Source organism: Oncorhynchus clarkii, chromosome 5 (genome assembly GCF_045791955.1).
Source record: "Oncorhynchus clarkii lewisi isolate Uvic-CL-2024 chromosome 5, UVic_Ocla_1.0, whole genome shotgun sequence".
Classification (NCBI taxonomy): Eukaryota; Metazoa; Chordata; class Actinopteri; order Salmoniformes; family Salmonidae; genus Oncorhynchus; species Oncorhynchus clarkii.
In genome coordinates, this window is record NC_092151.1 from 83991539 (window position 1) to 84016378 (window position 24840).

At 52.5% G+C, this 24840-nt stretch overlaps 1 protein-coding gene across 1 annotated transcript in view; it reads right to left on the bottom strand.

The window, feature by feature from the left end:
* LOC139409476 (ribonucleoprotein, PTB-binding 2) overlaps nt 1-24840 on the bottom strand; it is a 123971-nt gene that overhangs the window by 62527 nt on the left and 36604 nt on the right. The window contains exon 3 of the mRNA XM_071154670.1: nt 16428-16897. Within this exon, the coding sequence (XP_071010771.1) occupies nt 16428-16897 (470 nt within the window). The remainder of the gene's footprint in view (nt 1-16427; nt 16898-24840) is intronic.

Below are 24840 nucleotides of genomic sequence, written 5' to 3' on the forward strand. Positions count from 1 at the left end.
GTGATCATAGGGCTTAGGGAGGAGGAGAGCCCTTAGTGTACTGCAGACTAGTGGTGATCATAGGGCTTAGGGAGGAGGAGAGCCCTTAGTGTACTGCAGACTAGTGGTGATCATAGGGCTTAGGGAGGAGGAGAGCCCTTAGTGTACCGCAGACTAGTGGTGATCATAGGGCTTAGGGAGGAGGAGAGCCCTTAGTGTACTGCAGACTAGTGGTGATCATAGGGCTTAGGGAGGAGGAGAGCCCTTAGTGTACTGCAGACTAGCAGACTAGTGGTGATCATAGGGCTTAGGGAGGAGGAGAGCCCTTAGTGTACTGCAGACTAGTGGTGATCATAGGGCTTAGGGAGGAGGAGAGCCCTTAGTGTACTGCAGACTAGTGGTGATCATAGGGCTTAGGGAGGAGGAGAGCCCTTAGTGTACTGCAGACTAGTGGTGATCATAGGGCTTAGGGAGGAGGAGAGCCCTTAGTGTACTGCAGACTAGTGGTGATCATAGGGCTTAGGGAGGAGGAGAGCCCTTAGTGTACTGCAGACTAGTGGTGATCATAGGGCTTAGGGAGGAGGAGAGCCCTTAGTGTACTGCAGACTAGTGGTGATCATAGGGCTTAGGGAGGAGGAGAGCCCTTAGTGTACTGCAGACTAGTGGTGATCATAGGGCTTAGGGAGGAGGAGAGCCCTTAGTGTACTGCAGACTAGTGGTGATCATAGGGCTTAGGGAGGAGGAGAGCCCTTAGTGTACTGCAGACTAGTGGTGATCATAGGGCTTAGGGAGGAGGAGAGCCCTTAGTGTACTGCAGACTAGTGGTGATCATAGGGCTTAGGGAGGAGGAGAGCCCTTAGTGTACTGCAGACTAGTGGTGATCATAGGGCTTAGGGAGGAGGAGAGCCCTTAGTGTACTGCAGACTAGTGGTGATCATAGGGCTTAGGGAGGAGGAGAGCCCTTAGTGTACTGCAGACTAGTGGTGATCATAGGGCTTAGGGAGGAGGAGAGCCCTTAGTGTACTGCAGACTAGTGGTGATCATAGGGCTTAGGGAGGAGGAGAGCCCTTAGTGTACTGCAGACTAGTGGTGATCATAGGGCTTAGGGAGGAGGAGAGCCCTTAGTGTACTGCAGACTAGTGGTGATCATAGGGCTTAGGGAGGAGGAGAGCCCTTAGTGTACTGCAGACTAGTGGTGATCATAGGGCTTAGGGAGGAGGAGAGCCCTTAGTGTACTGCAGACTAGTGGTGATCATAGGGCTTAGGGAGGAGGAGAGCCCTTAGTGTACTGCAGACTAGTGGTGATCATAGGGCTTAGGGAGGAGGAGAGCCCTTAGTGTACTGCAGACTAGTGGTGATCATAGGGCTTAGGGAGGAGGAGAGCCCTTAGTGTACTGCAGACTAGTGGTGATCATAGGGCTTAGGGAGGAGGAGAGCCCTTAGTGTACTGCAGACTAGTGGTGATCATAGGGCTTAGGGAGGAGGAGAGCCCTTAGTGTACTGCAGACTAGTGGTGATCATAGGGCTTAGGGAGGAGGAGAGCCCTTAGTGTACTGCAGACTAGTGGTGATCATAGGGCTTAGGGAGGAGGAGAGCCCTTAGTGTACTGCAGACTAGTGGTGATCATAGGGCTTAGGGAGGAGGAGAGCCCTTAGTGTACTGCAGACTAGTGGTGATCATAGGGCTTAGGGAGGAGGAGAGCCCTTAGTGTACTGCAGACTAGTGGTGATCATAGGGCTTAGGGAGGAGGAGAGCCCTTAGTGTACTGCAGACTAGTGGTGATCATAGGGCTTAGGGAGGAGGAGAGCCCTTAGTGTACTGCAGACTAGTGGTGATCATAGGGCTTAGGGAGGAGGAGAGCCCTTAGTGTACTGCAGACTAGTGGTGATCATAGGGCTTAGGGAGGAGGAGAGCCCTTAGTGTACTGCAGACTAGTGGTGATCATAGGGCTTAGGGAGGAGGAGAGCCCTTAGTGTACTGCAGACTAGTGGTGATCATAGGGCTTAGGGAGGAGGAGAGCCCTTAGTGTACTGCAGACTAGTGGTGATCATAGGGCTTAGGGAGGAGGAGAGCCCTTAGTGTACTGCAGACTAGTGGTGATCATAGGGCTTAGGGAGGAGGAGAGCCCTTAGTGTACTGCAGACTAGTGGTGATCATAGGGCTTAGGGAGGAGGAGAGCCCTTAGTGTACTGCAGACTAGTGGTGATCATAGGGCTTAGGGAGGAGGAGAGCCCTTAGTGTACTGCAGACTAGTGGTGATCATAGGGCTTAGGGAGGAGGAGAGCCCTTAGTGTACTGCAGACTAGTGGTGATCATAGGGCTTAGGGAGGAGGAGAGCCCTTAGTGTACTGCAGACTAGTGGTGATCATAGGGCTTAGGGAGGAGGAGAGCCCTTAGTGTACTGCAGACTAGTGGTGATCATAGGGCTTAGGGAGGAGGAGAGCCCTTAGTGTACTGCAGACTAGTGGTGATCATAGGGCTTAGGGAGGAGGAGAGCCCTTAGTGTACTGCAGACTAGTGGTGATCATAGGGCTTAGGGAGGAGGAGAGCCCTTAGTGTACTGCAGACTAGTGGTGATCATAGGGCCCTTAGTGTACTGCAGAGGAGGAGGGAGCCCTTAGTGTACTGCAGACTAGTGGTGATCATAGGGCTTAGGGAGGAGGAGAGCCCTTAGTGTACTGCAGACTAGTGGTGATCATAGGGCTTAGGGAGGAGGAGAGCCCTTAGTGTACTGCAGACTAGTGGTGATCATAGGGCTTAGGGAGGAGGAGAGCCCTTAGTGTACTGCAGACTAGTGGTGATCATAGGGCTTAGGGAGGAGGAGAGCCCTTAGTGTACTGCAGACTAGTGGTGATCATAGGGCTTAGGGAGGAGGAGAGCCCTTAGTGTACTGCAGACTAGTGGTGATCATAGGGCTTAGGGAGGAGGAGAGCCCTTAGTGTACTGCAGACTAGTGGTGATCATAGGGCTTAGGGAGGAGGAGAGCCCTTAGTGTACTGCAGACTAGTGGTGATCATAGGGCTTAGGGAGGAGGAGAGCCCTTAGTGTACTGCAGACTAGTGGTGATCATAGGGCTTAGGGAGGAGGAGAGCCCTTAGTGTACTGCAGACTAGTGGTGATCATAGGGCTTAGGGAGGAGGAGAGCCCTTAGTGTACTGCAGACTAGTGGTGATCATAGGGCTTAGGGAGGAGGAGAGCCCTTAGTGTACTGCAGACTAGTGGTGATCATAGGGCTTAGGGAGGAGGAGAGCCCTTAGTGTACTGCAGACTAGTGGTGATCATAGGGCTTAGGGAGGAGGAGAGCCCTTAGTGTACTGCAGACTAGTGGTGATCATAGGGCTTAGGGAGGAGGAGAGCCCTTAGTGTACTGCAGACTAGTGGTGATCATAGGGCTTAGGGAGGAGGAGAGCCCTTAGTGTACTGCAGACTAGTGGTGATCATAGGGCTTAGGGAGGAGGAGAGCCCTTAGTGTACTGCAGACTAGTGGTGATCATAGGGCTTAGGGAGGAGGAGAGCCCTTAGTGTACTGCAGACTAGTGGTGATCATAGGGCTTAGGGAGGAGGAGAGCCCTTAGTGTACTGCAGACTAGTGGTGATCATAGGGCTTAGGGAGGAGGAGAGCCCTTAGTGTACTGCAGACTAGTGGTGATCATAGGGCTTAGGGAGGAGGAGAGCCCTTAGTGTACTGCAGACTAGTGGTGATCATAGGGCTTAGGGAGGAGGAGAGCCCTTAGTGTACTGCAGACTAGTGGTGATCATAGGGCTTAGGGAGGAGGAGAGCCCTTAGTGTACTGCAGACTAGTGGTGATCATAGGGCTTAGGGAGGAGGAGAGCCCTTAGTGTACTGCAGACTAGTGGTGATCATAGGGCTTAGGGAGGAGGAGAGCCCTTAGTGTACTGCAGACTAGTGGTGATCATAGGGCTTAGGGAGGAGGAGAGCCCTTAGTGTACTGCAGACTAGTGGTGATCATAGGGCTTAGGGAGGAGGAGAGCCCTTAGTGTACTGCAGACTAGTGGTGATCATAGGGCTTAGGGAGGAGGAGAGCCCTTAGTGTACTGCAGACTAGTGGTGATCATAGGGCTTAGGGAGGAGGAGAGCCCTTAGTGTACTGCAGACTAGTGGTGATCATAGGGCTTAGGGAGGAGGAGAGCCCTTAGTGTACTGCAGACTAGTGGTGATCATAGGGCTTAGGGAGGAGGAGAGCCCTTAGTGTACTGCAGACTAGTGGTGATCATAGGGCTTAGGGAGGAGGAGAGCCCTTAGTGTACTGCAGACTAGTGGTGATCATAGGGCTTAGGGAGGAGGAGAGCCCTTAGTGTACTGCAGACTAGTGGTGATCATAGGGCTTAGGGAGGAGGAGAGCCCTTAGTGTACTGCAGACTAGTGGTGATCATAGGGCTTAGGGAGGAGGAGAGCCCTTAGTGTACTGCAGACTAGTGGTGATCATAGGGCTTAGGGAGGAGGAGAGCCCTTAGTGTACTGCAGACTAGTGGTGATCATAGGGCTTAGGGAGGAGGAGAGCCCTTAGTGTACAGCAGACTAGTGGTGATCATAGGGCTTAGGGAGGAGGAGAGCCCTTAGTGTACTGCAGACTAGTGGTGATCATAGGGCTTAGGGAGGAGGAGAGCCCTTAGTGTACTGCAGACTAGTGGTGATCATAGGGCTTAGGGAGGAGGAGAGCCCTTAGTGTACTGCAGACTAGTGGTGATCATAGGGCTTAGGGAGGAGGAGAGCCCTTAGTGTACAGCAGACTAGTGGTGATCATAGGGCTTAGGGAGGAGGAGAGCCCTTAGTGTACTGCAGACTAGTGGTGATCATAGGGCTTAGGGAGGAGGAGAGCCCTTAGTGTACTGCAGACTAGTGGTGATCATAGGGCTTAGGGAGGAGGAGAGCCCTTAGTGTACTGCAGACTAGTGGTGATCATAGGGCTTAGGGAGGAGGAGAGCCCTTAGTGTACTGCAGACTAGTGGTGATCATAGGGCTTAGGGAGGAGGAGAGCCCTTAGTGTACTGCAGACTAGTGGTGATCATAGGGCTTAGGGAGGAGGAGAGCCCTTAGTGTACTGCAGACTAGTGGTGATCATAGGGCTTAGGGAGGAGGAGAGCCCTTAGTGTACTGCAGACTAGTGGTGATCATAGGGCTTAGGGAGGAGGAGAGCCCTTAGTGTACTGCAGACTAGTGGTGATCATAGGGCTTAGGGAGGAGGAGAGCCCTTAGTGTACTGCAGACTAGTGGTGATCATAGGGCTTAGGGAGGAGGAGAGCCCTTAGTGTACTGCAGACTAGTGGTGATCATAGGGCTTAGGGAGGAGGAGAGCCCTTAGTGTACTGCAGACTAGTGGTGATCATAGGGCTTAGGGAGGAGGAGAGCCCTTAGTGTACTGCAGACTAGTGGTGATCATAGGGCTTAGGGAGGAGGAGAGCCCTTAGTGTACTGCAGACTAGTGGTGATCATAGGGCTTAGGGAGGAGGAGAGCCCTTAGTGTACTGCAGACTAGTGGTGATCATAGGGCTTAGGGAGGAGGAGAGCCCTTAGTGTACTGCAGACTAGTGGTGATCATAGGGCTTAGGGAGGAGGAGGAGAGCCCTTAGTGTACTGCAGACTAGTGGTGATCATAGGGCTTAGGGAGGAGGAGAGCCCTTAGTGTACTGCAGACTAGTGGTGATCATAGGGCTTAGGGAGGAGGAGAGCCCTTAGTGTACTGCAGACTAGTGGTGATCATAGGGCTTAGGGAGGAGGAGAGCCCTTAGTGTACTGCAGACTAGTGGTGATCATAGGGCTTAGGGAGGAGGAGAGCCCTTAGTGTACTGCAGACTAGTGGTGATCATAGGGCTTAGGGAGGAGGAGAGCCCTTAGTGTACTGCAGACTAGTGGTGATCATAGGGCTTAGGGAGGAGGAGAGCCCTTAGTGTACTGCAGACTAGTGGTGATCATAGGGCTTAGGGAGGAGGAGAGCCCTTAGTGTACTGCAGACTAGTGGTGATCATAGGGCTTAGGGAGGAGGAGAGCCCTTAGTGTACTGCAGACTAGTGGTGATCATAGGGCTTAGGGAGGAGGAGAGCCCTTAGTGTACTGCAGACTAGTGGTGATCATAGGGCTTAGGGAGGAGGAGAGCCCTTAGTGTACTGCAGACTAGTGGTGATCATAGGGCTTAGGGAGGAGGAGAGCCCTTAGTGTACTGCAGACTAGTGGTGATCATAGGGCTTAGGGAGGAGGAGAGCCCTTAGTGTACTGCAGACTAGTGGTGATCATAGGGCTTAGGGAGGAGGAGAGCCCTTAGTGTACTGCAGACTAGTGGTGATCATAGGGCTTAGGGAGGAGGAGAGCCCTTAGTGTACTGCAGACTAGTGGTGATCATAGGGCTTAGGGAGGAGGAGAGCCCTTAGTGTACTGCAGACTAGTGGTGATCATAGGGCTTAGGGAGGAGGAGAGCCCTTAGTGTACTGCAGACTAGTGGTGATCATAGGGCTTAGGGAGGAGGAGAGCCCTTAGTGTACTGCAGACTAGTGGTGATCATAGGGCTTAGGGAGGAGGAGAGCCCTTAGTGTACTGCAGACTAGTGGTGATCATAGGGCTTAGGGAGGAGGAGAGCCCTTAGTGTACTGCAGACTAGTGGTGATCATAGGGCTTAGGGAGGAGGAGAGCCCTTAGTGTACTGCAGACTAGTGGTGATCATAGGGCTTAGGGAGGAGGAGAGCCCTTAGTGTACTGCAGACTAGTGGTGATCATAGGGCTTAGGGAGGAGGAGAGCCCTTAGTGTACTGCAGACTAGTGGTGATCATAGGGCTTAGGGAGGAGGAGAGCCCTTAGTGTACTGCAGACTAGTGGTGATCATAGGGCTTAGGGAGGAGGAGAGCCCTTAGTGTACTGCAGACTAGTGGTGATCATAGGGCTTAGGGAGGAGGAGAGCCCTTAGTGTACTGCAGACTAGTGGTGATCATAGGGCTTAGGGAGGAGGAGAGCCCTTAGTGTACTGCAGACTAGTGGTGATCATAGGGCTGGGAGGAGGAGAGCCCTGTGTACTCAGACTAGTGGTGATCATAGGGCTTAGGGAGGAGGAGAGCCCTTAGTGTACTGCAGACTAGTGGTGATCATAGGGCTTAGGGAGGAGGAGAGCCCTTAGTGTACTGCAGACTAGTGGTGATCATAGGGCTTAGGGAGGAGGAGAGCCCTTAGTGTACTGCAGACTAGTGGTGATCATAGGGCTTAGGGAGGAGGAGAGCCCTTAGTGTACTGCAGACTAGTGGTGATCATAGGGCTTAGGGAGGAGGAGAGCCCTTAGTGTACTGCAGACTAGTGGTGATCATAGGGCTTAGGGAGGAGGAGAGCCCTTAGTGTACTGCAGACTAGTGGTGATCATAGGGCTTAGGGAGGAGGAGAGCCCTTAGTGTACTGCAGACTAGTGGTGATCATAGGGCTTAGGGAGGAGGAGAGCCCTTAGTGTACTGCAGACTAGTGGTGATCATAGGGCTTAGGGAGGAGGAGAGCCCTTAGTGTACTGCAGACTAGTGGTGATCATAGGGCTTAGGGAGGAGGAGAGCCCTTAGTGTACTGCAGACTAGTGGTGATCATAGGGCTTAGGGAGGAGGAGAGCCCTTAGTGTACTGCAGACTAGTGGTGATCATAGGGCTTAGGGAGGAGGAGAGCCCTTAGTGTACTGCAGACTAGTGGTGATCATAGGGCTTAGGGAGGAGGAGAGCCCTTAGTGTACTGCAGACTAGTGGTGATCATAGGGCTTAGGGAGGAGGAGAGCCCTTAGTGTACTGCAGACTAGTGGTGATCATAGGGCTTAGGGAGGAGGAGAGCCCTTAGTGTACTGCAGACTAGTGGTGATCATAGGGCTTAGGGAGGAGGAGAGCCCTTAGTGTACTGCAGACTAGTGGTGATCATAGGGCTTAGGGAGGAGGAGAGCCCTTAGTGTACTGCAGACTAGTGGTGATCATAGGGCTTAGGGAGGAGGAGAGCCCTTAGTGTACTGCAGACTAGTGGTGATCATAGGGCTTAGGGAGGAGGAGAGCCCTTAGTGTACTGCAGACTAGTGGTGATCATAGGGCTTAGGGAGGAGGAGAGCCCTTAGTGTACTGCAGACTAGTGGTGATCATAGGGCTTAGGGAGGAGGAGAGCCCTTAGTGTACTGCAGACTAGTGGTGATCATAGGGCTTAGGGAGGAGGAGAGCCCTTAGTGTACTGCAGACTAGTGGTGATCATAGGGCTTAGGGAGGAGGAGAGCCCTTAGTGTACTGCAGACTAGTGGTGATCATAGGGCTTAGGGAGGAGGAGAGCCCTTAGTGTACTGCAGACTAGTGGTGATCATAGGGCTTAGGGAGGAGGAGAGCCCTTAGTGTACTGCAGACTAGTGGTGATCATAGGGCTTAGGGAGGAGGAGAGCCCTTAGTGTACTGCAGACTAGTGGTGATCATAGGGCTTAGGGAGGAGGAGAGCCCTTAGTGTACTGCAGACTAGTGGTGATCATAGGGCTTAGGGAGGAGGAGAGCCCTTAGTGTACTGCAGACTAGTGGTGATCATAGGGCTTAGGGAGGAGGAGAGCCCTTAGTGTACTGCAGACTAGTGGTGATCATAGGGCTTAGGGAGGAGGAGAGCCCTTAGTGTACTGCAGACTAGTGGTGATCATAGGGCTTAGGGAGGAGGAGAGCCCTTAGTGTACTGCAGACTAGTGGTGATCATAGGGCTTAGGGAGGAGGAGAGCCCTTAGTGTACTGCAGACTAGTGGTGATCATAGGGCTTAGGGAGGAGGAGAGCCCTTAGTGTACTGCAGACTAGTGGTGATCATAGGGCTTAGGGAGGAGGAGAGCCCTTAGTGTACTGCAGACTAGTGGTGATCATAGGGCTTAGGGAGGAGGAGAGCCCTTAGTGTACTGCAGACTAGTGGTGATCATAGGGCTTAGGGAGGAGGAGAGCCCTTAGTGTACTGCAGACTAGTGGTGATCATAGGGCTTAGGGAGGAGGAGAGCCCTTAGTGTACTGCAGACTAGTGGTGATCATAGGGCTTAGGGAGGAGGAGAGCCCTTAGTGTACTGCAGACTAGTGGTGATCATAGGGCTTAGGGAGGAGGAGAGCCCTTAGTGTACTGCAGACTAGTGGTGATCATAGGGCTTAGGGAGGAGGAGAGCCCTTAGTGTACTGCAGACTAGTGGTGATCATAGGGCTTAGGGAGGAGGAGAGCCCTTAGTGTACTGCAGACTAGTGGTGATCATAGGGCTTAGGGAGGAGGAGAGCCCTTAGTGTACTGCAGACTAGTGGTGATCATAGGGCTTAGGGAGGAGGAGAGCCCTTAGTGTACTGCAGACTAGTGGTGATCATAGGGCTTAGGGAGGAGGAGAGCCCTTAGTGTACTGCAGACTAGTGGTGATCATAGGGCTTAGGGAGGAGGAGAGCCCTTAGTGTACTGCAGACTAGTGGTGATCATAGGGCTTAGGGAGGAGGAGAGCCCTTAGTGTACTGCAGACTAGTGGTGATCATAGGGCTTAGGGAGGAGGAGAGCCCTTAGTGTACTGCAGACTAGTGGTGATCATAGGGCTTAGGGAGGAGGAGAGCCCTTAGTGTACTGCAGACTAGTGGTGATCATAGGGCTTAGGGAGGAGGAGAGCCCTTAGTGTACTGCAGACTAGTGGTGATCATAGGGCTTAGGGAGGAGGAGAGCCCTTAGTGTACTGCAGACTAGTGGTGATCATAGGGCTTAGGGAGGAGGAGAGCCCTTAGTGTACTGCAGACTAGTGGTGATCATAGGGCTTAGGGAGGAGGAGAGCCCTTAGTGTACTGCAGACTAGTGGTGATCATAGGGCTTAGGGAGGAGGAGAGCCCTTAGTGTACTGCAGACTAGTGGTGATCATAGGGCTTAGGGAGGAGGAGAGCCCTTAGTGTACTGCAGACTAGTGGTGATCATAGGGCTTAGGGAGGAGGAGAGCCCTTAGTGTACTGCAGACTAGTGGTGATCATAGGGCTTAGGGAGGAGGAGAGCCCTTAGTGTACTGCAGACTAGTGGTGATCATAGGGCTTAGGGAGGAGGAGAGCCCTTAGTGTACTGCAGACTAGTGGTGATCATAGGGCTTAGGGAGGAGGAGAGCCCTTAGTGTACTGCAGACTAGTGGTGATCATAGGGCTTAGGGAGGAGGAGAGCCCTTAGTGTACTGCAGACTAGTGGTGATCATAGGGCTTAGGGAGGAGGAGAGCCCTTAGTGTACTGCAGACTAGTGGTGATCATAGGGCTTAGGGAGGAGGAGCGCCCTTAGTGTACTGCAGACTAGTGGTGATCATAGGGCTTAGGGAGGAGGAGCGCCCTTAGTGTACTGCAGACTAGTGGTGATCATAGGGCTTAGGGAGGAGGAGCGCCCTTAGTGTACTGCAGACTAGTGGTGATCATAGGGCTTAGGGAGGAGGAGAGCCCTTAGTGTACTGCAGACTAGTGGTGATCATAGGGCTTAGGGAGGAGGAGAGCCCTTAGTGTACTGCAGACTAGTGGTGATCATAGGGCTTAGGGAGGAGGAGAGCCCTTAGTGTACTGCAGACTAGTGGTGATCATAGGGCTTAGGGAGGAGGAGAGCCCTTAGTGTACTGCAGACTAGTGGTGATCATAGGGCTTAGGGAGGAGGAGAGCCCTTAGTGTACTGCAGACTAGTGGTGATCATAGGGCTTAGGGAGGAGGAGAGCCCTTAGTGTACTGCAGACTAGTGGTGATCATAGGGCTTAGGGAGGAGGAGAGCCCTTAGTGTACTGCAGACTAGTGGTGATCATAGGGCTTAGGGAGGAGGAGAGCCCTTAGTGTACAGCAGACTAGTGGTGATCATAGGGCTTAGGGAGGAGGAGAGCCCTTAGTGTACAGCAGACTAGTGGTGATCATAGGGCTTAGGGAGGAGGAGAGCCCTTAGTGTACAGCAGACTAGTGGTGATCATAGGGCTTAGGGAGGAGGAGAGCCCTTAGTGTACAGCAGACTAGTGGTGATCATAGGGCTTAGGGAGGAGGAGAGCCCTTAGTGTACTGCAGACTAGTGGTGATCATAGGGCTTAGGGAGGAGGAGAGCCCTTAGTGTACTGCAGACTAGTGGTGATCATAGGGCTTAGGGAGGAGGAGAGCCCTTAGTGTACTGCAGACTAGTGGTGATCATAGGGCTTAGGGAGGAGGAGAGCCCTTAGTGTACTGCAGACTAGTGGTGATCATAGGGCTTAGGGAGGAGGAGAGCCCTTAGTGTACTGCAGACTAGTGGTGATCATAGGGCTTAGGGAGGAGGAGAGCCCTTAGTGTACTGCAGACTAGTGGTGATCATAGGGCTTAGGGAGGAGGAGAGCCCTTAGTGTACTGCAGACTAGTGGTGATCATAGGGCTTAGGGAGGAGGAGAGCCCTTAGTGTACTGCAGACTAGTGGTGATCATAGGGCTTAGGGAGGAGGAGAGCCCTTAGTGTACTGCAGACTAGTGGTGATCATAGGGCTTAGGGAGGAGGAGAGCCCTTAGTGTACTGCAGACTAGTGGTGATCATAGGGCTTAGGGAGGAGGAGAGCCCTTAGTGTACTGCAGACTAGTGGTGATCATAGGGCTTAGGGAGGAGGAGAGCCCTTAGTGTACTGCAGACTAGTGGTGATCATAGGGCTTAGGGAGGAGGAGAGCCCTTAGTGTACTGCAGACTAGTGGTGATCATAGGGCTTAGGGAGGAGGAGAGCCCTTAGTGTACTGCAGACTAGTGGTGATCATAGGGCTTAGGGAGGAGGAGAGCCCTTAGTGTACTGCAGACTAGTGGTGATCATAGGGCTTAGGGAGGAGGAGAGCCCTTAGTGTACTGCAGACTAGTGGTGATCATAGGGCTTAGGGAGGAGGAGAGCCCTTAGTGTACTGCAGACTAGTGGTGATCATAGGGCTTAGGGAGGAGGAGAGCCCTTAGTGTACTGCAGACTAGTGGTGATCATAGGGCTTAGGGAGGAGGAGAGCCCTTAGTGTACTGCAGACTAGTGGTGATCATAGGGCTTAGGGAGGAGGAGAGCCCTTAGTGTACTGCAGACTAGTGGTGATCATAGGGCTTAGGGAGGAGGAGAGCCCTTAGTGTACTGCAGACTAGTGGTGATCATAGGGCTTAGGGAGGAGGAGAGCCCTTAGTGTACTGCAGACTAGTGGTGATCATAGGGCTTAGGGAGGAGGAGAGCCCTTAGTGTACTGCAGACTAGTGGTGATCATAGGGCTTAGGGAGGAGGAGAGCCCTTAGTGTACTGCAGACTAGTGGTGATCATAGGGCTTAGGGAGGAGGAGAGCCCTTAGTGTACTGCAGACTAGTGGTGATCATAGGGCTTAGGGAGGAGGAGAGCCCTTAGTGTACTGCAGACTAGTGGTGATCATAGGGCTTAGGGAGGAGGAGAGCCCTTAGTGTACTGCAGACTAGTGGTGATCATAGGGCTTAGGGAGGAGGAGAGCCCTTAGTGTACTGCAGACTAGTGGTGATCATAGGGCTTAGGGAGGAGGAGAGCCCTTAGTGTACTGCAGACTAGTGGTGATCATAGGGCTTAGGGAGGAGGAGAGCCCTTAGTGTACTGCAGACTAGTGGTGATCATAGGGCTTAGGGAGGAGGAGAGCCCTTAGTGTACTGCAGACTAGTGGTGATCATAGGGCTTAGGGAGGAGGAGAGCCCTTAGTGTACTGCAGACTAGTGGTGATCATAGGGCTTAGGGAGGAGGAGAGCCCTTAGTGTACTGCAGACTAGTGGTGATCATAGGGCTTAGGGAGGAGGAGAGCCCTTAGTGTACTGCAGACTAGTGGTGATCATAGGGCTTAGGGAGGAGGAGAGCCCTTAGTGTACTGCAGACTAGTGGTGATCATAGGGCTTAGGGAGGAGGAGAGCCCTTAGTGTACTGCAGACTAGTGGTGATCATAGGGCTTAGGGAGGAGGAGAGCCCTTAGTGTACTGCAGACTAGTGGTGATCATAGGGCTTAGGGAGGAGGAGAGCCCTTAGTGTACAGCAGACTAGTGGTGATCATAGGGCTTAGGGAGGAGGAGAGCCCTTAGTGTACAGCAGACTAGTGGTGATCATAGGGCTTAGGGAGGAGGAGAGCCCTTAGTGTACTGCAGACTAGTGGTGATCATAGGGCTTAGGGAGGAGGAGAGCCCTTAGTGTACTGCAGACTAGTGGTGATCATAGGGCTTAGGGAGGAGGAGAGCCCTTAGTGTACTGCAGACTAGTGGTGATCATAGGGCTTAGGGAGGAGGAGAGCCCTTAGTGTACTGCAGACTAGTGGTGATCATAGGGCTTAGGGAGGAGGAGAGCCCTTAGTGTACTGCAGACTAGTGGTGATCATAGGGCTTAGGGAGGAGGAGAGCCCTTAGGGAGGAGGAGAGCCCTGTACTGCAGACTAGTGGTGATCATAGGGCTTAGGGAGGAGGAGAGCCCTTAGTGTACTGCAGACTAGTGGTGATCATAGGGCTTAGGGAGGAGGAGAGCCCTTAGTGTACTGCAGACTAGTGGTGATCATAGGGTTTAGGGAGGAGGATAGCCCTTAGTGTACTGCAGACTAGTGGTGATCATAGGGCTTAGGGAGGAGGAGAGCCCTTAGTGTACTGCAGAGGGATGATGGTGGGGGGCTTAGGGAGGAGGAGAGCCCTTAGTGCACTGCAGAGGGATGATGGTGGGGGGCTTAGGGAGGAGGAGAGCCCTTAGTGTACTGCAGAGGGATGATGGTGGGGGGCTTAGGGAGGAGGAGAGCCCTTAGTGCACTGCAGAGGGATGATGGTGGGGGTGGGGGGGCTTAGGGAGGAGGAGAGCCCTTAGTGCACTGCAGAGGGATGATGGTGGGGGTGGGGGGGGCTTAGGGAGGAGGAGAGCCCTTAGTGTACTGCAGAGGGATGATGGTGGGGGGCTTAGGGTGGGGGGCTTAGGGAGGGATGATGGTGGGGGGCTTAGGGTGGGGGGCTTAGGGAGGGATGATGGTGGGGGGCTTAGGGAGGAGGAGAGCCCTTAGTGCACTGCAGAGGGATGATGGTGGGGGGCTTAGGGAGGAGGAGAGCCCTTAGTGCACTGCAGAGGGATGATGGTGGGGGTGGGGGGGCTTAGGGAGGAGGAGAGCCCTTAGTGCACTGCAGAGGGATGATGGTGGGGGTGGGGGGGCTTAGGGAGGAGGAGAGCCCTTAGTGCACTGCAGAGGGATGATGGTGGGGGGCTTAGGGAGGAGGAGAGCCCTTAGTGTACTGCAGAGGGATGATGGTGGGGGGGCTTAGGGAGGAGGAGAGCCCTTAGTGCACTGCAGAGGGATGATGGTGGGGGGCTTAGGGAGGAGGAGAGCCCTTAGTGCACTGCAGAGGGATGATGGTGGGGGTGGGGGGGCTTAGGGAGGAGGAGAGCCCTTAGTGCACTGCAGAGGGATGATGGTGGGGGGCTTAGGGAGGAGGAGAGCCCTTAGTGCACTGCAGAGGGATGATGGTGGGGGGCTTAGGGAGGAGGAGAGCCCTTAGTGCACTGCAGAGGGATGATGGTGGGGATCTTAGGGAGGAGGAGAGCCCTTAGTGCACTGCAGAGGGATGATGGTGGGGGGCTTAGGGAGGAGGAGAGCCCTTAGTGTACTGCAGAGGGATGATGGTGGGGGTGGGGGGGCTTAGGGAGGAGGAGAGCCCTTAGTGTACTGCAGAGGGATGATGGTGGGGGGCTTAGGGAGGAGGAGAGCCCTTAGTGCACTGCAGAGGGATGATGGTGGGGGGCTTAGGGAGGAGGAGAGCCCTTAGTGCACTGCAGAGGGATGATGGTGGGGGGCTTAGGGAGGAGGAGAGCCCTTAGTGTACTGCAGAGGGATGATGGTGGGGGGCTTAGGGAGGAGGAGAGCCCTTATTGCACTGCAGAGGGATGATGGTGGGGGTGGGGGGGCTTAGGGAGGAGGAGAGCCCTTAGTGTACTGCAGAGGGATGATGGTGGGGGGCTTAGGGAGGAGGAGAGCCCTTAGTTCACTGCAGAGGGATGATGGTTGGGGTGGGGGGGCTTAGGGAGGAGGAGAGCCCTTAGTGTACTGCAGAGGGATGATGGTGGGGGTGGGGGGGCTTAGGGAGGAGGAGAGCCCTTAGTGTACTGCAGAGGGATGATGGTGGGGGGGTTAGGGAGGAGGAGAGCTCTTAGTGCACTGCAGAGGGATGATGGTGGGGGGATTAGGGAGGAGGAGAGCCCTTAGTGCACTGCAGAGGGATGATGGTGGGGGTGGGGGGGCTTAGGGAGGAGGAGAGCCCTTAGTGTACTGCAGAGGGATGATGGTGGGGGTGGGGGGGCTTAGGGAGGAGGAGAGCCCTTAGTGTACTGCAGAGGGATGATGGTGGGGGGCTTAGGGAGGAGGAGAGCCCTTAGTGCACTGCAGAGGGATGATGGTGGGGGTGGGGGTATGGGACCTGTGAGGTATGGGATCTGTGAGATATGGGACCTGTGAGATATGGGACCTGTGAGATATGGAACCTGTGAGATATTGTATCTGTGAGGTATCGGACCTGGGAGGTATGGAATCTGAGAGGTATGGAATCTGGGAGGTATGGAATCTGAGAATTATGGGATCTGTGAGTTATGGGACCTGTGAGTTATGGGATCTGTCAGGTATGGGATCTGTGAGGTATGGTATCTGTGAGTTATGGGACATGTGAGGTATGGGACCTGTGAGGTATGGGACCTGGAAGTTATGGGACCTGAAAGTTATGGGACCTGGGAGTTATGGGATCTGTGAGTTATGGGACCTGTGAGTTATGGGATCTGTCAGGTATGGGATCTGTGAGGTATGGGATCTGTGAAGTATGGGACCTGTGAGGTATGGGACCTGTGAGGTATGGGACCTGGAAGTTATGGGACCTGAAAGTTATGGGACCTGGGAGTTATGGGATCTGTGAGGTATGGGATCTGTGAGTTATGGGATCTGTGAGTTATGGGATCTGTGAGGTATGGGACCTGTGAGGTATGGGATCTGTGAGTTATGGGACCTGTGACGTATGGGACCTGTGAGTTATGGGATCTGTATATGAGGAGATGGATACTGTGGGTATGGCAGTGTGTAGGTAAGAACAGCTTATCATCTGTTCACAACACACACACACACACACACACGATGCTGAAGCATGGGACGGCAGGGTAGCCTAGTGGTTAGAGCGTTGGACTAGTAACCGGAAGGTTGTAAGTTCAAATCCCCGAGCTGACAAGGTACAAATCTGTCGTCCTGCCCCTGAACAGGCAGTTAACCCACTGTTCCTAGGCCGTCATTGAAAATAAGAATTTGTTCTTAACTGACTTGCCTAGATAAATAAAGGTAAAATAAACACACACACAGACACACACGATGCTGAAGCATAGGTTATAGCATAGCCTGCTGGTTCTGCAACAGCTAGGAGGCATCATGGTAATTTCATAATGTATTGATATCTGTGTGGGACAAGTGGAGGGTTACACACATGCATACGCACACGCACACACCAAGTACTCCACCTCAGACTCACCTGGCAGAAGACAGGTTTGTATCTGTCTGAGAACAGGAGGGTCAGCTCTTCTGAGTCGTACTCCTGGGGCAGCCGGTCCACACAGAGGCACTTAGAGTGGAGGTGGTGACCCGCAGTCAACTGGTTCACATCTGTCCATTGGACCATGACCGCACGTTCCCCCTCTGGTCGCCCCAGTAGCTCCGACCGCGCCCGCGACGCTGAGTCCTTCTTCATGTATTCCACAAAGCCGTAGCCCTTGGAGTGTCCGGTGAGCTCGCTGTAGACCAGGAAGCAGCGCTCGATGTTTCCGTAGGAACGGACTAGGTCCTCAAGCTGCTGGGCAGTAAAGGTGTGGGGCAGGTTGGTGAGGCAGAGCAGACTGTCTGTGGGCTGGAGCTGCACTGTGATGTCCCGGCTGCGCACCATGCTCTGGTGGAGGCAGCGGATGGCATCCTGAGCCTGGTCACCGTTCAGCAGGGTCACAAATGCTGGAGGGACACGGATAGGGGCGCACAGAGACAGGGACGGAGCCAGGGACGCACAGAGACAGGGACGGAGACAGGGACGCACAGAGACAGGGACGGAGACAGGGTACATGGACACACAGAGACAGGGACAGAGACACAGAGACATGGACACACAGAGACAGGGATGGAGACAGCGACACGGACAGGGATGCACCGAGACAGGGACGGAGACAAGGATATGGACACAGAGACATGGGACATGGACACACAGAGACAGGGATGGCGACAGCGACACGGACAGGGATGCACCGAGACAGGGACGGAGACAAGGATATGGACACAGAGACATGGGACATGGACACACAGAGACAGGGATGGAGACAGCGACACGGACAGGGATGCACCGAGACAGGGACGGAGACAAGGATATGGACACAGAGACATGGGACATGGACACACAGAGACAGGGATGGAGACAGCGACACGGACAGGGATGCACCGAGACAGGGACGGAGACAAGGATATGGACACAGAGACATGGGACATGGACAGGGCGACATGAACAAGGACACACAGACATGGACAGGAAGACACAGACATGGACAGGAACATGGACAGAGACACAAACAAGGAGACACACAGCCAGAGAAACACAGAGACACGCATGGAGACACAGAGATACACAGAGAGAAAGTCCCACATTAGCTGGGAGCAACCTGGAAATAATCCACTCACTGACAGACATATTTAACCTGCTTCTAAACACACATTGACAAAACATCATGCTAGATCACTATGACAGGGGAGGCGTTTACAACATCACAGGCCAATAAACATGGCTAATCAAACCTGAACCCTTTCAAACTAATGCTAACAGCCCGAAACGACGGTCCCCCCCCTCTCACCGACACGCCAGTGCAGTGATTCATGGGCCGTGAAATGAGGCGGTAATGAATTGATATGGAATGTGTAGCGTAGCTAAAATATCCCTCAGCCGAGCGAGGGCTGTAGTGATAGCAGCTTCTGTCTGACAGACTGACTAGCTGGCCAAAACACGTGACTGCTGATTTAAAAACACATCTAAATAAACTTCATTTGAGAGTGCTGGTCATCTTCTTCATAAGTGACTAAATGATTGTTAAACCTGCTAAACAGTTGGTGTCTGTGGTAGGTCTGTGTTGAATATTCAGTTTAATTTAGTTGAATTTATTTGCACCAAAGAAAACAAGTGATAAACATCAATACAGGTACAAAAATGTATTAAAAAAGTGGTGTGCAGGTGTGGTTGGAGGACTGTGAAAACAGATAACAAAACCTACTGATTATAAATGAACTGATCAGTAAAAAAATCACTGAGTGGAAGTACTATATCTAAATCTTTTTTTTTTTTTAAACCTTTATTTAACTAGACAAGTCAGTTAAGAACAAATTATTATTTACAATGATGGCCTAGGAACTGCCTTGTTTAGGGGCAGAACGACGGAATCTTTCATGGCTAATACTGGCATTATCAGGAGAGGGAGAGGGATTTGGGTGCTGTCGAGTTATGACTAAGGATTTGAGAGACACCGGCACAGTTTAGCAGTGATCCCACTGATGTCTGATGAAACTGATGGTGGTGCTGAACCCAGAGCACTAATGTGATTCCAGGATTGTTCTGTCAGATAACACCAGAGAGGACCTCTCTCCCACGTCCCTCCCGTCGGCTGCTACAACTCCATGTGCACAACTTCACATTCCATTAAAGCGTTAATGCACGCCGTCCGCCATCCTGCCCTGCAACCGCCCGCACAGAAATCAATTAACTCAACACTCTAATACTCAAACTGCATAATGGATCTATTTCTCTGAGCTGAGATGGTATTCTGGGCATACTGCGGTAAGCACAGTAACATCCCACTGAGAGTAGCCTGCATATTGTCTTAGGCAGACTTTATGCCCCCTCTGAAGCTTTCCCTCTCTTTCTGTGTTTCTCTTTCTCTCTTTATTTCTCTCTCTCAGTCTTTCTCTTTCTCTCCCTTCATCAAACAATACACTCCAAGAAGTGGTGGCTTACTAAATGGAACACCTCTGCTCAATATTTTCTTAATGTGAGAGAGTGGAGTGGAGGAATGGAGGGAGGAGTGGAATGGAGGGAGGAGGGGAGGAATGGAGAGAGGAGGGGAGGAATGGAGGGAGGAGGGGAGGAATGGAGGGAAGAGGGGAGGAATGGAGGGAAGAGGGGAGGAATGGAGGGAGGAGGGGAGGGAAGAGGGGAGGAATGGAGGGAGGAGGGGAGGAATGGAGGGAGGAGGGGAGGAATGGAGGGAGGAGGGGAGGAATGGAGGGAGGAGGGGAGGAATGGAGGGAAGAGGGGAGGAATGGAGGGAAGAGGGGAGGAATGGAGGGAGGAATGGAGGGAGGAGGGGAGGAATGGAGGGAGGAGGGGAGGAATGGAGGGAGGAGGGGAGGAATGGAGGGAGGAGCGGAGGAATGGAGGGAGGAGGGGAGGAATGGAGGGAGGAGCGGAGGACAGCTAAAACGTCTTAAATAGTTTACATAATAATCTTATAATACAGAGGCGTTCCAGAAGCTGCTGACAGGTTTTCAGGTTAAACGTTTCTCTCCAAAATACAAAGAGGCTCTTAATTACAGGGCTTGGCTTCAAAACGCAGCGATTGAGTTGTATTTCTATAAGGACTGTGTATGGCAAGAAGAGCGTAAGGAAAGAAAGACAGGGAATCTGTCGTGGAATCATCTCATAGCCTACAATTCTACATACCATGTTTCCTTGTGAAGTCGCTAATTAAAAACCCAGGACACTAAGGAGGACAGCGATGACTACTGTATGAATCACATTGTGTAGAACACAGGGCTTTGTCACCTACTATGCTCCTGTCAATACCGTACTGTAGATGACATCCTCTCTGTTTCTTCACTATGGCCATGTTTGTACTCCATGTACCCAACAGATGGTATCACAGGATGGGAACATGCCCCAACCCACATTAACACTCCTCTTCGTCCACATCACTGAGAACTTCTAATGGACCAACACCACCACTCTTGTCAAGAGGGCACAACAGCGTCTTTACTTCCTAACGTGGCTGAAGAAATTTGGTATGCCACCCCGAGTCCTCTCCAAATACTACCGCTGCACCATCGAGAGTGTCCTGACCATTACGGCCTGGTACAGAAATTGCTCCATCCGCGACCGCAAGGCCCTCCAGCGGATGGTGAAGATGGCCCAGTTCTTCCACCCATCCAGGACATCTACATGAAACGATGCCTGAGGAAGGCATGTTAGATATTACTGCATGGTCCGAACTAGAAGCACAAGCACTTCGCTACACTCACATTAACCATGTGTATGTGACCAATAAACATTTGATTTGATTTTGACTATAAATTGTGCCTTCCTGTATTGTGCCTTCCTGTGTCTTCCTGTATTATACTTATGTATAATACAGTGTTTATTATATATAATACATAATACAATGTTTATTATATTCTATTGAGGCATTTATTTTATGTTGGTATTCTTATCTTGTGTTATTTCTTATTGTTGTTGCATTGTGGAGAAGGAACCTGTAGGTAAGCAATTTGTTGGCCAGTATATACCATGTGTATCCTGTACATATGACTAACAAACAGGCAAGGCCCAGCTAGAAGGACAGTCCCAGAGTTCAGACCATGGCTGTAACACACACAGATGATTTGTTTTTCCTCATCCCTTTTGTTGCCGTTGGAAGCTCAAACTAGGCCCCGCCTGCTGATTTACAGCACGTCAATTAAAGGAGCAAAGCTATAGGCAAAGCCTTGTCTCTCTCTGCAAACACACACAATCTGGATATAAACACACAGACGCAACAGACACGTGTCAACAGAACAAGGTCAACTCAAGTCTAACTCTTTCACAGCAAGAATTAATGTTTTCTCTCCACAAACGTAGACCTGGCGTCTCTTTCTCTCCCTCCCTGACAGCTAACATAAAGCTCAGAGAGAGAAATGTACACGCTTCACTGTTATCACAAACTGTTCATCAGAGCAGCACTTTAATTTGCATCTCTCCTCAGCGACCCTGAGGTCTAAAGTAATGTGTTCTGCACACTCACACTCTTCACTCAGCCCCATCACTTACTGCTGACCCCCAGTTCCAGGCCCTCTAGCCCCCATCCTCTCTCAGCCTCTCCTTCCCCCCAGCTCCAGCCCCTCTTAGACCCCATCCTCTCTCAGCCTCTAATCCCCCCCAGCTCCAGCACCTCTAGCCCCCATCCTCTCTCAGCCTCTCCTTCCCCCCAGCTCCAGCCCCTCTTAGCCCCCATCCTCTCTCAGCCTCTCCTCCCCCCAGCTCCAGCCCCTCTAGCCCCCATCCTCTCTCAGCCTCTCCTCCCCCCCAGCTCCAGCACCTCTAGCCCCCATCCTCTCTCAGCCTCTCCTTCCCCCCAGCTCCAGCCCCTCTAGCCCCCATCCTGTCTCAGCCTTTCATTCCCACCAGCCCTCTAGCCCCCATCCTCTCTCAGCCTCTCCTCCGCCCCAGCTCCAGCCCCTCTAGCCCTCAGCCTCTCTCAGCCTCTCCTTCCCCCCAGCTCCAGCCCCTCTAGCCCCCATCCTCTCTCAGCCTTTTCTCCCCCCAGCTCCAGCACCTCTAGCCCTCAGCCTCTCTCAGCCTCTCCTTCCCCCCAGCTCCAGGCCCTCTAGCCCTCAGCCTCTCTCGGCCTCTAATTCCCCCCAGCTCCATCCCCTCTAGCCCCCATCCTCTCTCAGCCTTTCCTCCCCCCAAGCTCCAGGCCATCTAGCCCTCAGCCTCTCTCAGCCTTTCATCCCCCCCAGCTCCAGGCCCTCTAGCCCCCATCCTCTCTCAGCCTTTCATCCCCCCAGCTCCAGGCCTTCTAGCCCTCAGCCTCTCTCAGCCTTTCATCCCCCCAGCTCCAGGCCTTCTAGCCCTCAGCCTCTCTCAGCCTTTCATCCCCCCAGCTCCAGGCCATCTAGCCCTCAGCCTCTCTCAGCCTTTCATCCCCCCAGCTCCAGGCCTTCTAGCCCTCAGCCTATCTCAGCCTTTCATCCCCCCAGCTCCAGGCCTTCTAGCCCTCAGCCTTTCATCCCCCCAGCTCCAGGCCTTCTAGCCCCCATCCTCTCTCAGCCTCTCCTCCCCCCCCAGCTCCAGCACCTCTAGCCCCCATCCTCTCTCAGCCTCTCCTTCCCCCCAGCTCCAGCCCCTCTAGCCCCCATCCTGTCTCAGCCTTTCATTCCCACCAGCCCCCATCCTCTCTCAGCCTCTCCTCCGCCCCAGCTCCAGCCCCTCTAGCCCTCAGCCTCTCTCAGCCTCTCCTTCCCCCCAGCTCCAGCCCCTCTAGCCCCCATCCTCTCTCAGCCTTTTCTCCCCCCAGCTCCAGCACCTCTAGCCCTCAGCCTCTCGCAGCCTCTCCTTCCCCCCAGCTCCAGGCCCTCTAGCCCTCAGCCTCTCTCGGCCTCTAATTCCCCCCAGCTCCATCCCCTCTAGCCCCCATCCTCTCTCAGCCTTTCCTCCCCCCAAGCTCCAGGCCATCTAGCCCTCAGCCTCTCTCAGCCTTTCATCCCCCCCCAGCTCCAGGCCCTCTAGCCCCCATCCTCTCTCAGCCTTTCATCCCCCCAGCTCCAGGCCTTCTAGCCCTCAGCCTCTCTCAGCCTTTCATCCCCCCAGCTCCAGGCCTTCTAGCCCTCAGCCTCTCTCAGCCTTTCATCCCCCCAGCTCCAGGCCATCTAGCCCTCAGCCTCTCTCAGCCTTTCATCCCCCCAGCTCCAGGCCTTCTAGCCCTCAGCCTTTCATCCCCCCAGCTCCAGGCCTTCTAGCCCTCAGCCTCTCTCAGCCTTTCATCCCCCCAGCTCCAGGCCTTCTAGCCCTCAGTCTCTCTCAGCCTTTCATCCCCCCAGCTCCAGGCCTTCTAGCCCTCAGCCTCTCTCAGCGTTTCATCCCCCCAGCTCCAGGCCTTTTAGCCCTCAGTCTCTCTCAGCCTTTCATCCCCCCAGCTCCAGGCCTTCTAGCCCTCAGCCTCTCTCAGCCTTTCATCCCCCCAGCTCCAGGCCTTCTAGCCCTCAGCCTCCCTCAGCCTTTCATCCCCCCAGCTCCAGGCCTTCTAGCCCTCAGTCTCTCTCAGCTCCTTCAGCCCCCATTCATGAGTGGCCAGAAAGTGGCATACTCATTCCACAGCTCGTTCCACAGCTTCCCTACCTCCCTGCCACATAATTTCCATCACTCACTTTCTCTCCCTGCATGTAACACTAACTCAATCCTTCTCCTCCTCTCTCTCTTCCCTCCTCGTCTATGCTAGTCTGATGTCATTAGAGTTTAAAAAGTCCCTGAATAGCCCTCTGAACCATATCATAGAATCTAACGCCCATGCCACCACAACCTGAAAATATCACTCCCCCATCACACCAGAGACAGCTTCCTTCCCCTTCGTGTAGAGACTGAAACTAGCCTGTCTATATGATCTGTTAACCACAATAACACTCTAGATAAGTAGAGAGGACACATATGCCATCTGCTCTCTAATTTAGACTGTCAACAGTGTTAAGGCCATTGATGGGAAACCCATAGCTCAGGTCAGGGGGACAGTAAACTGTTGATGCTACAGCAGAAACATGGTAAGAGACTGAGTGAAAATGTAGTCTGTTCGGGACCCCTGGGCTATGATAAACCTGGTAGTGTACGGGCAGAGTCCTGAAGGGAGGATCTCTCTGTTCAGGACCCCTGGGCTATGATAAACCTGGTAGTGTACAGGCAGAGTCCTGAAGGGAGGATCTCAACATAATAATTTGGTCTCAGGGGTCTTTGTGCGCTTCAGACCTGTTGACTCTGATAACCCACTGCAAACGGTCAGCACAGTGTGTGGCTGGATAGATGGGGATGTTGTGTGTGACTCAGTGGTGCAAGTCAGACTCAACACACACACACCTGCTGTTTGTAGAGATAACACCAGAGAGGATGATAGGGCTGGGTGTGAGACTGCCAAGTGTTCCTGTGACAACTGTTGTTTTGTCACTATCATAACCAAAACTGGCTTCATCACCATCATCCTCATCATCATCATTACCAATACTGGCTCCATCGTCATCATCATTACCGATTCTCTCTTCATCATCAGCATCCTCATCATCATTACTAATACTGCCTTCATCATCATCATCATTACCAATACTGGCTTAATCGTCATCATCATTACCGATACTGGCTTCATCATCATCATCTTCATCATCATTACAGATACTGTCTACATCATCCTCATCATCAGCATCCTCATCATCATTACCAATACTGCATTCATCATCATCATCATCATCATCATTACCGATACTGTCTTCATCATCCTCCTCATCATTATCATCATCATCATCGATACTGCCTTCATAATCATCATCATCAATACTGCCTTCATATTCATCATCATCATTATCAATACTGCCTTCATCATCTTCATCATCATCATCATCATTATCAATACTACTTTCATTCTCATCATCATCATTACCAATACTGTCTTCATCTTCATCATTACCAATACTGCCTTGATTTTCAGCATCATCATTACCAATACTGCCTTCATTCTAATCATCATCATTACCATTACTGTCTTCATCATCATCATCGATACTGTCTTCATAATCATCATCGTCATTATCAATACTGCCTTCATCATCATCATCATTACCAATACGGCCTTCATTTTCATCATCATCATCATTACCAATACTGCCTTTCTCCTCATAATCATCATTACCAATACTGCCTTCATCATCATCATCATCATGACCTTCTAAACTTTCAGTTAAAACACAGACAGGCTCTTTAGTTTATCAAGGAGAGGTGTTGTGAAGAGGTCGAATAGCTTAATTAACGACCTGCACAGCACTGAGGCTATTGTTACCTATTTAAATGGGACTGTCTCCGGAAGATGAAACAATAGAAGAATACAGAGCCCTATAGGAGAACTCTCAGGTTTGAT